Source organism: Brachyhypopomus gauderio, chromosome 21 (genome assembly GCF_052324685.1).
Source record: "Brachyhypopomus gauderio isolate BG-103 chromosome 21, BGAUD_0.2, whole genome shotgun sequence".
In the NCBI taxonomy this organism is placed as follows: domain Eukaryota; kingdom Metazoa; phylum Chordata; class Actinopteri; order Gymnotiformes; family Hypopomidae; genus Brachyhypopomus; species Brachyhypopomus gauderio.
Genome location: NC_135231.1, coordinates 8,089,541 through 8,104,278, shown reverse-complemented (window position 1 = coordinate 8,104,278; position 14,738 = coordinate 8,089,541). Strand labels below are relative to the sequence as shown.

The 14,738-nt window shown below is 44.7% G+C and overlaps 1 protein-coding gene across 4 annotated transcripts in view; it reads right to left on the bottom strand.

The window, feature by feature from the left end:
• Nucleotides 1-3,534: 3,534 nt before the first annotated feature.
• The window catches only part of LOC143484855 (AP-1 complex subunit sigma-2), a 23,432-nt gene continuing 12,228 nt past the window's right edge, over nt 3,535-14,738 (bottom strand). For 2 of the 4 annotated variants that reach the window (XM_076983845.1, XM_076983849.1), the window contains exon 5: nt 3,535-4,684. In XM_076983845.1, coding sequence (XP_076839960.1) covers nt 4,637-4,684 — 48 coding nt within the window. In that variant the 3' untranslated portion in view covers nt 3,535-4,636. Of the gene's footprint in view, nt 4,685-7,509; nt 8,882-11,056; nt 12,345-14,738 lie in introns of those variants that run through there. The other 2 variants (XM_076983848.1, XM_076983847.1) reach the window with 2 other exon arrangements.

The window sequence follows — 14,738 nt, the reverse complement described above, 5'->3', positions numbered from 1 at the left end:
TTAGCGAACATGTGGAAACAGCGCCCTCTAATGTACAGGGGAGGAAACCCACTTTATATGTATCTACCTGCTCGGGAACAGTGCGTCTGGGTTTTACCCACTATTGGAAATGTGCTTAAAAACTGGCAGTAAGATATAAACGTGGGGCGATAACTAAAGAACTGTAGCTAACAACTTTACAGTCGACGTTCTGTCTCTGTCTAAATAAAAAAATGCCATATTTGTCATAAATGCAATTAATAAATTCCATAAATAAACTATAGGCCTACTAACTATACTATGGAATGACAATAAGATCAAACGTGAAAAAAACACAAAGTTGTCTTATAGCTAATTAATTAATAATGCTGATTTCATTTACACATACGATTTAATATCTCCAAGTCTCGGACTCCATAGCAACTGTTACCCGTGTGTTTAGGATATGACACAGAAATTAAAGTGAAATAACCTTTTATTTCAGCATTCTCTGGTTACCTTTGCACAGTACAGTGATCGTCTGAGAGCTTTGTTCATAGCGTCACACACTTAAATAGAACAGAATATTTTGGTAACGGTGTTTGAACTTAACATAACTATAACATCATGGTTCGGATCCAGTAGAGCTCGCAACAACAGGGAAATAACGAAAGGAAGAGCTTTGTTACGAGTTGGTTATGGGCTGAATAATGATTCTCATTACAATCAACACTAAATGAAGCAGAGAGTGTGAGTGGGATTAGATCAGAATTTCTTTGCTTTTTCATTACCTCTATAATAATAATTCACTATGGTAATAATTCGTGAGTGTAATGTGCCCGAGCACACTGGTGGCTACTTGTAGCAGGAGTACAGCGAATGGAGAACGAAACGTACCTTGTTCTGTCCAGTGTGGAGTTCGCCACTGAACTTGAGAACTATAGGATGCATGTTTCTTTGCCCTTGTCTTTTCACTAGAGGGCAGACCTTCCCAGCAGCGACACAAACCATTCTTACCAGCTTCAAATAACGTCACGTAGCAGAATTTAGAGTATAAAAAACGAAAATCATATATGTACACTATTGAAACCTTTAAATATTTTGTGTAGTTCTTTATGAATACAATTGGAAAACAGTGGATATGTATAAACATATGTTCCCACCACCAGCTCCACAAGCCTTTAGCTCCCCTGATCCATATGTTCACATTCCTGAATCAGATCCACTCAGATCCACTCCAGGTTAATCTAACCTGGGCTGGCGCATTGACCTTGGATGTCACATCTATATCTTTGCTTAAAGACATGTGGTATACACTGTTATATTTGGTTTTCTACCAGCAACATACTTTAAAATGTAGTTTAAAAGAATACATCTAGTGATGCACGCATTATGTGGGGTCAAACACCAGTTTCTCTGGTGACCCTGAACAGGGTGATCACTTCCCAGCTTGCGATTATGTAGTACACATCCACAGATTGCTCTTTTTCATCTACCGCCATCTGAAGGCCTCCCTGCTGTCTCTGACAGCCTTCTTGTGTGTGCCTGTAATGGCCGGGAGTCCGGAGGCCTTAGACTGAGACCCAGGAGACCAATGAGACTGCAGACGGTCACTGAGCTGCAAAGTCTCTATAATTGACCTCTATGAGCACCATTTCCTTTCTGTGGCACTAAGCATCCAACTCCCTTTCTTTTGTTGACCTCTTAAATCCTTCTAGGGCACAACGAACTCAAGGACCGCCTGCTTTGATGTGATCATAATCAGCACAACGTCTGGTCTCTGGAAATCACAGATGGTTTTCCAGATCTTCAGCAAGAGCAGGGTCTTCTTCTACCAATAACATCACCGTTCTTGATGCACAAATGCACTTGGCTCAGTTTTTGGCCATGCAAATGCCTTCAGCAACATCCTTCAGGACCTGGTCATGATGCCAGCTGTAGCAACCTTTAGCGCTGTGGGGGAGCAAGTAAGAATGTGGTGTAGTGTTTCCTGAGGCACACAGGATGGGCTGGTGAGGTGTCCTTCCCCCCACCTGAACATATACAGATCTGGGATGGATATCATAGACAAATTGTAGTAGGAAACATAATGTGGAATGGCTCAGCCTGCTACAAATTGGAGCAGATCTTGCGATCCAGCTCCTGGTTCCATCTAGTCCATGCTTCATGCTGGCTCAGACCTACCACCTGGCTTACAGTCAGCTCCTCAACCTCAGCTCTTACCTACTATTAGAACAGGTGGCGTCTGCACCTGCTTGTTCCCGCCCTCAGTTTGTTCATGACGGGTTGATGGAAAGCTACCAGGCCTCTTCAAGCTACAACCGTGCCCACCAGAGCTCTTTGCCGCCGGCGTGACTCCACCTGGTTTACTGTATCCTGTGCCTTCCTTTTTTCACAGTCTTTATGCAAGCCTAGGAGACCTTTGGGTCACATGACATGTTTCTGCTGGAGTCCATCCTTGCAAACTATAGTCCACTAATTTACAGTCCTCTGTACTTGGACATACCTATAAGTCTTTTCTCTCTTTCTGCTGAGTTACACCTACTCCTAATGTCATGCTGTTACTGAATCTCAACCTGTCTCACTTGCTGTCTAACCCCCTGATGCCCCTCTGATGCCCCCAGTGACCCCCTGCTGTGCTATACAAATAAATGTGACTTTGGCTTGGCGCTACAGTAGCACGTCTTGTGCGCAGGTGACTTTGAACTGCTTCTGTTCTAGCAGTTGTCTTGTGAAATGGAAATTTGAAATGAAGGCTGTGTGTCTTCTGTGACCTTCATGGTGTGGGAACACACGCTTGTTACTGAGGACTCCTGAGAGGCTGCCGGTACATCAGCCATGATAAAAACACTCATTTCTAATGTTGCCATGAGATTTGACAAGCTTGTTAAGACAGATGTAGTTTCTAAATCGATTATGTGTTCTAAAGACTTGGAAACAATCTTTTAAGCTGTTATTCCCTCCCTTTCTGTTATTACTCCATCAATACTGGAATTTACAAATCATCTTGTCACATCTGCAGTTGGCCCAGAGCGCAGCTGTTATGAGTTTGACTGGTGGGTAATAAGAAAAGGAAAATCTCTACTCTCTACACTGGGTACCAGTTAAATAAACAAAAGGTTTTTTAAAGATTTGTTATTTGTTTTAAAAGGATAGATACATGGCACGGCACCATATTCCCAGGATCCTTTGCTCCTATTCCTTCCTCAAATCAGCTGTTTTAAGCCATTTCAAAGTCTTGGCCGAGGTTCAAAAGTGACTTAGCCTATTTTGGGACTAAGATTATGGACCAGCGTGCCCCTTAGATTAAGATATCCCCAGGACATTTTAAAATCCAATTTTTCCATGCATTTCTTATGGTCTTTAGTACTTAGTCATATTGTCCTATTCTGTTACCTGACACTGATTTTAAAATGCTTTATTTTATCCCATTACTTCTATCATGTATGGTTGAAATCATCTGATTTAAACACCTGTTGGTTTCCAAGGTGCTCTATAAATGAATATGACTAAAGAATAAGGTTTATGACTCCACTACAACTGGCTCAAGGTAAAGTAACCCAAACCTCCAATGAATGACTGTAAACATATTTTAATACCATGTTAAGCAACAGACACTGCAGTACTGGCTTCACGTTTGAACAACAGCATGTAACACGTTTCTCCACGGCGAGACAAAGAGGTGAAGGTGGTGCTGAGAAAAGACGGGTTCCGTTGTCATGACACCACAGACGGCTTCCGATGTAGTTGGAACAAAAGAAACATCGTCACGGTTTTACTGTATACATATGATCAGTGACATAGAGAAATCGACATGTAAGAATTCTCAGTTTGCTTTTACAAATATGCTAAAAAAAAAAAACTAAACATTGATTGCTAATGTTCAAACACTGAATTAGGCCATGTGCAATATTTCAAAGCTAAATATTTCAGAACAGTAGTTTAGCAACCTTGGACTATCAGTAGTTTAACACATTACTGAGAATATTCAGGACAGTGAAGTCAGTGAATTCAAGTTCACTGCAAAGTTCTGCTTCCTACTCGAGCCACCAATCCAGACAGCACATAACAGGCACCGCAATTCAATCACTGCTGTCCGTCTTTCTATGTGATGTAAACCAAGGCAAAACATAAAAAAATAACTCTTTGGTTTAGTGAATGTATTTTCTTTTCCCATTCTCTTTCTTTTGAGCTAAGAAGAGCATAGCTACATGAGCTGGTTTTCAATTTCCTCAGTGCTAGCTTTCAATATCTTAAGAATATCTTTCTATTAAACCCGGTACTTTTCCACAAAACTCCTTTGACTTTAATCTCTGTGGTGGTATGTGTGATAAGTCAAAAAACACGTAGACTCCTCTAAGGAGCAGGTGAGGGGGAAGGCGGTGTCACTGCTGTGGACAGATACAGGGCCGTGTGTAAACATCATGATCCTACTGAGACGGCACCTTAGGGCTTCATTATCATAAATTACGACTTCCCAGCTCAATCTGTACAATGCTACATTATCTGTGTTGCGTTTAGCTCAGACACAGAAAAATAACAGTATGGCGGATGAATTGTGGTAAATTGAGTACACGAACGTGTACGAGTGTGATACACGTTTAAGCTGACAGAGCGACAGTAGGTGTGTGTGTGTGTGTGTGTGAATGGGGTGGAATGATGTGTCCTTCTTGGCCATTTAGGTGAGTCCAATCTCCTCCAGGACACTGCGAGGGGTCTCTGCTTCCTGAAGGGGACAAAAGGAACAGTGAACCAGACTCTGACACACCAAGGCTGTGACCCAATACTCAATTCACACCTCACTCCACTCACACCTCACTCAGTTCACTCCTCACTCCACTCATACCTCACTCTACTCACACCTAACTCAATTCACACCTCACTCTACTCACACCTAACTCAGTTCACTCCTCACTCCACTCATACCTCACTCTACTCACACCTCACTCAGTTCACACCTCACTCTACTCACACCTCACTCAGTTCACACCTCACTCTACTCACACCTAACTCAATTCACACCTCACTCTACTCACACCTAACTCAGTTCACTCCTCACTCCACTCATACCTCACTCTACTCACACCTAACTCAGTTCACTCCTCACTCCACTCACACCTCACTCTACTCACACCTAACTCAGTTCACTCCTCACTCCACTCATACCTCACTCTACTCACACCTAACTCAATTCACACCTCACTCTACTCACACCTAACTCAGTTCACTCCTCACTCCACTCATACCTCACTCTACTCACACCTAACTCGATTCACACCTCACTCTACTCACACCTAACTCAGTTCACTCCTCACTCCACTCATACCTCACTCTACTCACACCTAACTCAGTTCACTCCTCACTCCACTCATACCTCACTCTACTCACACCTAACTCAGTTCACTCCTCACTCCACTCACACCTAACTCAGATCACTCCTCACTCCACTCATACCTCACTCTACTCACACCTAACTCAATTCACACCTCACTCTACTCACACCTTACTCAGTTCACTCCTCACTCCACTCATACCTCACTCTACTCACACCTAACTCAATTCACACCTCACTTCAATCACACCTCACTCAATTCACCTCACTCCACTCACACCTAACTCAATTCACACCTAACTCAATTCACACCTCACTACACTCACACTTCACTCCACTCGCACCTCACTCCACTCACACCTCACTCCACTTATATCTAATTCCACTTACACCTCACTCCACTCATATCTTACTCCACATGCCTCACTCCACTCGCACTTCACTCCACTCCACTCGCACCTCACTCCACTCACACCTCACTCCACTTGCAAATAAAATAGGCTTGTATGTCTCAGAGTCAGGGAATAACTGTCATTAATCTACTCATAAAGCTATAATGTATAAATACATATATTTTTTTTCAGAGATTTTAAATGAATCTGGCAATCAAGAAACAGGTATTTTTGACAATGACTTTGTTCATCAACCTACCTGACACATTTTACTGGCAAAGAAAAAAAAAAATTAGCGTACTTATTTAGAATAAAATACAACTGCACATCTAAGGAACACGGTATTGTACAAGCAGACAGGTGGACAAACTTTAAAACACAAACACACACAGAGAATCTTGGAAAATTTTGACCAGTGTAGTTGAGGCAGAATTACTGAAGTGAGCAGGCCGTCTTGAGATGGGATTAAATGGATTGTTCACGATTTTTTTTTATGATCCAAAAATAAGCAATGTGAGCAAATCACATGACTCGGGCGTGGGCGGTGATTAAGAGTGGCGGATGGTACTAAACGTGAAATTACTACAAGCGCACACAGCTCTACATGTATGGGTGATCAGATGGGATTATATAAACATGGAACGGTGACACACAGAAAAACATTTGGCACTTACTTTGGTGTCCTACACATTATCGTCAGGCACAAAGTAAAGAGAGAAGTGACTGATGAGAAGAGACGTCTCCCTGAAACGACTGCAGGGTCCTGCGGCCACACACTCCTATCTGAGCTCCACCGACTTCCGGAATTCTGTCTGGCTGAGAATTTCACAGCGTGCGGAATTTATGAGAATTTAGAGTTCTAGAACAGTTCTAGAGTTCTAGAACCAAGACGGCTGGGGTGTAGATCAGCTCAGTCTGGGTGGGTGACACGGTCAGCCACAGGGCAGCAGAGGCCATTACCACATTGATCCTCCGGGTCCTTCACTCTCACGTAGGCGGGGCTTTAATGTTCGGCACGCAGCACGAGTGTTTCCCGTCAGCAGCTGAATCATTCATGCACTCCGGGTTCCGCAGATTCTTGGTGCATTAAAAAAAGCCTATTACTGATTCTCAAGAGCTGGGGGAGGGGGGGGGGGGTGGTTACACTGAGACGTGAGCTGAAGAGGAGAGCGGTGAATATTTGAGTTGATATCTACACACTGGGAGGATTTTTGTGAGCATTTCTGTATTTGTAATCAGAGGAAAAACAGGACACGCACAATTTGGCTATGACTGTCCTGGCCAACATTTGGAACAAGTGCTTCGATGTCTGAGCGGAGCGGCGCGTGGTGTTGACCCACCATCGGTGTGAGTGTTCAGGCCCTCAGTGAACACAATCAAGACATGCAGCAGTGCCTATGGGGCGTGGTTAATCCAGTACCGGTGCTATTCCCAATCCAATCCAATCTCTGGTCCTGGATTTTGTTATTGCCTAAAGTTTCATGACTGATTGCCTACCATTATCACGACTCCTAGACAAAGGAAAATTTGTTGCCCCTAGACCTCATGAGCTGTGTTCAAGGACATAAATTATCTTTGGGGGGGGGTTTAAAAATGTAAGACCAGATCTGAATTTGTGATCTAAAGACAAATACCTCTAGTATAAGGTTGATGATGGACAACTGAGAATTGAGCTTTTGGAATTGGTGACTGATCACAGACTGATCACAATTTACAACAAGTACCTATTGAAAAGTAACTCTGTTATAAACCCCACACCTGGTTTGATGGGGCACTCTCATAATTTAGTCACTTTATTTCCTTAGGAAAACATAAGAATAAGAAACATTCACTTTGACAGATTTATTTAAGCCATTTTACAATTTTTTATATGAAATCACTCCTGACAATTGATTTGTAATTCTAAAGTTTTTTTTAATATAATGCACAAATTTTTGATGCATAAATATCAGTCTAATTGTTTTGACTGAATCATGATCATGGTGTTTTGACAATCTGCTATTCAAGGGAAAAATACTTTTCAGGCTGTTATGTGAGTCTAGATGATGGTTAAAAGCCTTTTTCTCCAACACGATTCACCAGTCCATCATAATAATGCAGTTAGGCTGGGTCCATATACATGTACTGTGTATATATAGGTGCTGGATAAACCATAATGTGTTTCTTCATTATTAAATTATATGAAAATGCAAAACAACAAATTATCTCTCAATCCTATATTTCTTGTAAGTTCCCCAATGCAATGATTAATTTTGATCTTCAAGATCACATCACTATAAATCACTGATAAATGTACTGCAGTAATGATTAAAGGTTGTTAGTAAATAGTGAGCACTGATCGAGGTACCTAAAGTGAACGGTGTGTGTGTGTGTGTGTGTGTGTGTGTGTGTGTGTGTGTGTGTGTGTAGAACTGCAGCAACTAACTCTAACTGTAAGCACACTGGGTCGCCAGCAGTCCTGATCAACACCATCTTCCATAAAAGCATCTGAACAGTAGTTGGGCTTGTACTGCAGTGGCTATTTGTCACCTACATGCTGTAAAGCAAAACTCATACCGACTCCCAGGACTCCAAACACTACAAGACCCAGCATGCACCACTGGGAACATGTAGTCATTCACTCAGTTCAGTGGTAAATCATGCTGCTTTAAAACACCCCAGGTCATGTGATCTAACATATTCTTCATGTATACGTCTGGGACACCAACCATAAGTGAATAGCAAGTAATGGATTTAGCCTTGACAAAAGACATCTCATCGAAACAATTTTTAAACAGTGGTAAATAAAACAGTAAATATATTCCAGTCATGGCATTATCACATTGTTATTTAAAATTATGCTGCAGAAATGTAGTGTGTTTGTGGAGGGAGGGGCTGGGCTGGGGACGACCACTAGGGGTCACTGTCACAGAGAGTCCACACACAGGTCAGATACAGACAAGCAACAAAGTAAACAAGAGTGTGAGCATATGCACGACAGAGAAGGAGAAAGAGAGCAGAGAATGTGTAGGATGAACGTGGAAGCACACAGGATGACGATGAGCCTGGAGACCCAGAGACGCTGCGTTCTGATAGGACCGTGGTGGAAGAAGGGGCGGGACCAGCAGGCATGCCGTGCAGGGGAGGGGCTCAGCATGCATGACCAGCAGCCAGCACCGGCCAATCAGTACACAGGCACATTAAAATATTCATGACGGGGCTGAGGGAGAAAGAGAGATGCACAAAACACAAACAAACATCGACAAAAGATCTCAGAATAAACAATCCTTCAGACAACCGTCATATCTAAAGGGCAGGGGACATGGTGCAAAGAAGGCAGTGGTTCACAAATATCAGGATTACAGACTCCTCACACACACACACACACACACACACACACACACACACACACACACTAGGCAGAACCCGGTAACAGAAGGACAGAGCATTTAGTAAGAATAATCGAGTGCGTGTTGGAGTTTTCCTTGACTCCCACGCACCGGATTCATTTGCACCTCAGCTAATTACTGAAACCTTCACAGCCCCAAAGCAGCGAGTGGAAAGACGCTACACTCCAGCCCTCTGGGTCGTGGAGCAGGGAGACGCTCCACTCCAAAGGAAACAGCACCTACAGCAACAGCTCCAGCACATTACACCGTGTTTGTGTATGTAGGTCACCAGCTTTAGACTGTTACACCCCACCACGTAGTGTTTGTACAACATGGCTTCACACACTGTCTCTGATCCTTCGCCCGTGCTTTATGAAGCCTCCCCCTCCACCCTCGTCTGCCGCCGCCCCCCGTAGACGTACGGGTTCAAGCCTCTCCGCTCCATCACTCCAGAGTCACATCATCTGATTACTGCACTGATCTGTGCATTTCCCGCCCGGCTTGTGGGTGGGTAAAGGGGACCCAGGGGGCCGCACGGAGCCTGGCCAGGGCCAGGCGGAGGGGGACACAGCCAGGGGGGAGGACCAGAGTTACACTAGCAATGCGTGTCCTCCCCGACGGCCTGCCAGAAACCCAGAACGAGCTGAATAACTAATCTCCACTTCCCAACGCAGCCTGGAACCATTTCAAATACATCCTGCTGCTGTAGCAAAGAAACCACTTAATCATTTTTTTTTTTAACAGAAAGTTGACTGTCCCATTTAAACATGTTCTGTATCATTTAGTTCATCTTTACTCGACTGCGATGAGTGTGTGAAATATTCTGGTCAAATCTTAGTATACTTGTGCCTATTTAAAAAGCACCAGACCATCCTGAATAAGCAGGACGTCTGCTGCGGGACGTGCATCCGCAAAGCCAAATAAGATCATCAAACAAACAAACTAAAACGGTACTTGACTGTCACATGACTGTCACATGATTCTCACGAGGACCTCTCCTGTAGAGGGGGCTGTAGAACTGGGTTAGACGCGGGGTGAGACGCTCTCTAGGGAAGTTCTAACAACAGTTCAGAATCCTCTACAGGGCCTACAAAGCGTCGAGTGATCAGAAACCTAACGAGAGGCTCCACACACTCTTTAATGGAAACTAGAACACACTACAACTTCATTAATGTGACTAATTGTCGATGGCAACAGAGGCACGTTTCTCCACAGGGACAGACGAAACACAGCAGTCCTACTCTACCCATGGTGAAAGACCCAGACTGACCCAAAGCATGTACCATATTCACCTGGACGGTCTGAGCTCTTGAACAAACTCAGCTTACATGCCAGCATCCAGAACTCCTGCAGAAGGGACAGTCTTCATCATATAAAGTACCAGTCTCCCACAGCTATAGTGCAGTTGTTTTGCACTGATGTTCAGGGGCAGAGCAGTAGTGTTCTTCACTGCATTAACTCGCCCTTAAGCAGGAAAAAAACTCTCAAAGTAAACCACAAATCAGTCATATCAACAAATGATGTTTCTCCACATTTCCCCTTCTTTCTTTGCTCGGGCACAGACGCAGAGGGAGACGCACACAGAGACACACCATTTTCTCTTTTGTATCCTCTGTGATGTGAATCATTTGCTCTAATGCAATTACCAGAGTGCTTGGTTCCTCCACTCCAATAACACCCTGTTCCATGTTAATTCCATTCTAATTAAAACCGTTTCCCCTCTAATTCCCCGCAGAATGTCTCAGAGTTCCATTTTAATTAAGCCGCATATCTGACTCCACACTGGAGCTTTCCCAGCTAAGAGTCCCGCATAAGCACCAAATATTCTTCTGGAATGTTCTTCTCCATGACACGTCCACACACACACACACACACACACATTATATATATATATATATATATATATATATATATATATATATATATATATATATATATATATATATATATATATATATATATATATATATATGAAAACGCTACCAAAAGTGGGAGAAATGTCAGGTTTCACAGCCGATTTGGTAACAGAAAATAAAATAAGTGCAGCTACATATAATATAATATATACATATAATGTCTGCCAGCTACGTATAATTCATAGTTCATTCATTTTCCATTAGGAAATCCAACAACATCTCCAGACCTCTGACATACAGATGCTGTGTGACCTAACTCAATGAGACAAAGAGATACATGCATAATGGATCTTATTCCTCAGGGATCCACCATGGCTGGTGACCAGGCGGTGTGTGTGTGTGTGTGTGTGTGTGTGTGTGTGTGTGTGTGTGTGTGTGTGTGTGTGTGTGTGTGCATGTCTCACTTAGCTGACCTTTCCCACCAGTACACCCGTGTGGCTGTGGTGACACAGTGCATGAGTTTCAAACCTGCTGGAAAACCTGAAAATCCACTACAACTGAATGCAGCAGTTACACTGATGTTTTTTTTTGCCAGTGAATTGTTGTAAGGGAGGGATTATGGAGGCCCTCTTAGACATGGTTATGGAAAAATTAACAGAGAGCGTCTTGAAGGAGGGGCTTAGTGAAAAAGAGGGCGGACTCCCAGAGAAATGAGAGGGATCACATTCTGAGGGAAATGCCCAGAACGGACAAAACGGATCTTATCTTAATATTAAAAATGCACATTTAATACAAATCTGACCATAACCGCATAATCCAGCGTCACTTCAACGTTTATGAAAATAATTTCCTTTTTAGAATTTCGGGCCTCTTTTCTGCTATATGTACATAATCTCTCAGTCTCGTGAGTCATATTCAAGCATTATATACCAAAGTCACCACTGCAAACACAAAACCAAAGCATCTGACCGCAGAGCAACCAGCGTGTGTGAGAGGCAACGAGGTCCGTTCTGGAGATACGGGTCCCTACACGGAACCGTTGACTCCGCCCCTCTCGCTCCTATGTACGAGTCTAGGCAGGTAGGACTGCTGGTAAATAAGGTCTGGCCCTCACCAGGCTGACATGTCCTGCTCCTGATGAAGATCAGATCTAGACGAGACGAGCTCCGACAGACACGAGTGTCAAAGCATCTTCAGGTCTCGTGGTCCTGGTCCGGAGGGGGAACGCTTGCCTCCTCCTCTCACACTGCTGGGCCTGCTGCGGTCAGAACGTGTGGGGGTTCATGCGCTCGCTTTCCACGCCACTGTCTGGCCATGCCAACTTGACCAATCAACTCAAGCAACTGGTGTAATTACCAATGGGCTGCCAGAGGGCGTGACTTCAAACCCTTTATAAGATCTCGTCATTGGCCAAACCGCCCCAGTCCTCAGTCTGGCTCTATGAACACAGAATCCAGCCAATCACAGTTTTGGTCTTCATATAAGCAACGCCCCACGTGGGAGGTATTCAAATATATGAGAGAAATATATATATGACTGTAATACCATATAATAGATTCTATCTATTCATAGCAATGCCACTTCATTTTGTGGTTTGTTTTTTTACGAGGATACTGCATTTTATTCTGTACTTCTGTGAAGTGGTTTCATGTCTTTTGGGCCCGATCTGCTTTCAGGGTCATACTCATTACACAACACAAAATGAAATTTATTTGCTCCACCACCTCGCTTGAAAAATACGTCTGACTAGAAGTGGTGTTTCCTCTGGAGCTGCTCTGGGTCTACGACTCTCAGCAGATTTACATGCGCACAAGAACCCGACGGCAGCAGCAAGAGGTCTGATGTGTCGCAGACAGAACACGTGGAGCCCTGCTGATCCAGGACCTGCCTCCTTCATCAAGCCTGGATCGTATGTATATCACAAAAGCAGGTCTCAGGTCAGCAGATGAGGGTGACGTCTGCTAATGCAACCTGCTGTAAAGACCCCCCCCCCCAGTTGCCCTGGCTACGTGTTGGCGTTTGCGTGGTGAATGGTTGGGATCTCTGCCGTGTTCGCTCGGCGCATTTGGGTCACGGCCCAACGGGCGGCTGCTGCCGGGCAGACAAACGCCGCTTTGTGTCGCCTCGGCCCCGCCCACCTGGAGCCGTCCTTCCCCACAAACCTTGGAAAACAGGCGTCACGTGACCCTCTGAAGCCTCGAGGTCACGGAAGGGGCAACTTGGATATTACACGCAATTCCTGATTACGGCTCTGAGCAGAATGGAGTGTTCAGATCCTGACGAGAGGGAACAGGACTTCAGACGGACACGTTTACACATTTCTAAGAAACTGCAGAGCAGAACCATGCGTGAACTGAACCAAATTGCGCCCACACTTGGGCACAGTTCCTTGAATTTCAAGTGCAGTTTCTTCTAACTACTTGGCTGGTCTCAGCAGGAAAGCAGACGTACTCTTCCTTGGGTTCTACCATCCCACGGATTTGTAGTTTTACCACTAATCTAGCACACTTGCCTTTAATAGGGCTCTTCAGACGTAGTCGCGAAGGGTTTGTTAGAGTAAAACTACACGTAAGACGAAGGGGCGGGATGGAAGGAGGTCGGATCTGTGGCAGTGGCACTCACACACTGCTGAAATTGAAAAAAGAAAATTGGACCATTTTTAGGTGCTGTTGCTGGCATGCTGAACAACCTGTACACCCCCCCCCCTTTTTGGTGCAGGGAAGCTGACTGACGAGCACGAGGAGGCCGTGAGGGGAATTATGGGAAACAGGGCAGGGAACTAGAGACTCATTGGCTTTCCCAATCAATAAATAACACCCCCGTACCTGGAAAGAGGCGGACGCGATTCTGCAAATCACCAAAGAGACAACGAACCAGGAGGCGAGAAAAAAGAGACGATGGAAAGATGAGAAAAACAAAAACAAAAGGATCGTGTCAGGTGGAGTCTGAGGTAAACAACAACAACAACAACAACAACAACACCGTGGTGAAGTACGTGTGAATGGAGCGACGCGGGATGACAAAGAACGCCAGACAGGAAAGGGGCGGGGAGTACCGCAGGGAAAGAAAACATAGCTGGCACCAGGAGCTGAAATGTCAGCACTCATTACCATGGAGATAAAGAGCAGCTGCAGGCCCTACACCCCCCCCCCCCCACCCCCCCCCCACACCCACCCCCGCTCGTGCGCAAGCGTGCGAGAAGTGAACGCAACAATAATATCTATTCCTGTCGCAGCGCTCGCGTTTAATCAAAGGCCAGCGGGGCGGGCCGGGCCGGGCCGGGCCGGGTCGTTCTCAGCGCCACCGGCTCCGCAGTGCGACTCTGCGCCCGGAAGAGATGGAGGCAGACGCGGATGTTTGTGAACGGCGCAGCCGCTTAACCGGGCTGGGTCTGATCTCTACACAGCCCTGCTGGTCAGGGAAGGGGTCAGTCCATGTAGTGAGGATTTCAACAGGCCTGTGCATTGAGAGGAGGGTGTGTGTGTGTGTGTGTGCGTGTGTTTATAAAAGACGAACATATGATGGATAAATGAGTGTTTTTTGTGTGTGGGTTATTGTTATGAGTAACAGTTGCATGCATGTATTTATGGTTATAGACAGAGTGAGTGATGAAGAATGGGGATGATTGTCGGTTCCTGTGTGTGTCTTTACGCATTATTGTGAGTAAAAGAACAAGCATGCGCCCATGTAGCAGTGTGTGTGTGTGTGTGTGTGTGTGTGTGTGTGTGTGTGTGTGTGTGGCTATCAGTCATTTAGAGAATGAGTGTGCACTCATGCATGTGCACATGTGTGTGTGTGTCTTCGTCACTGTGACAGAGGGATCTCCATGACT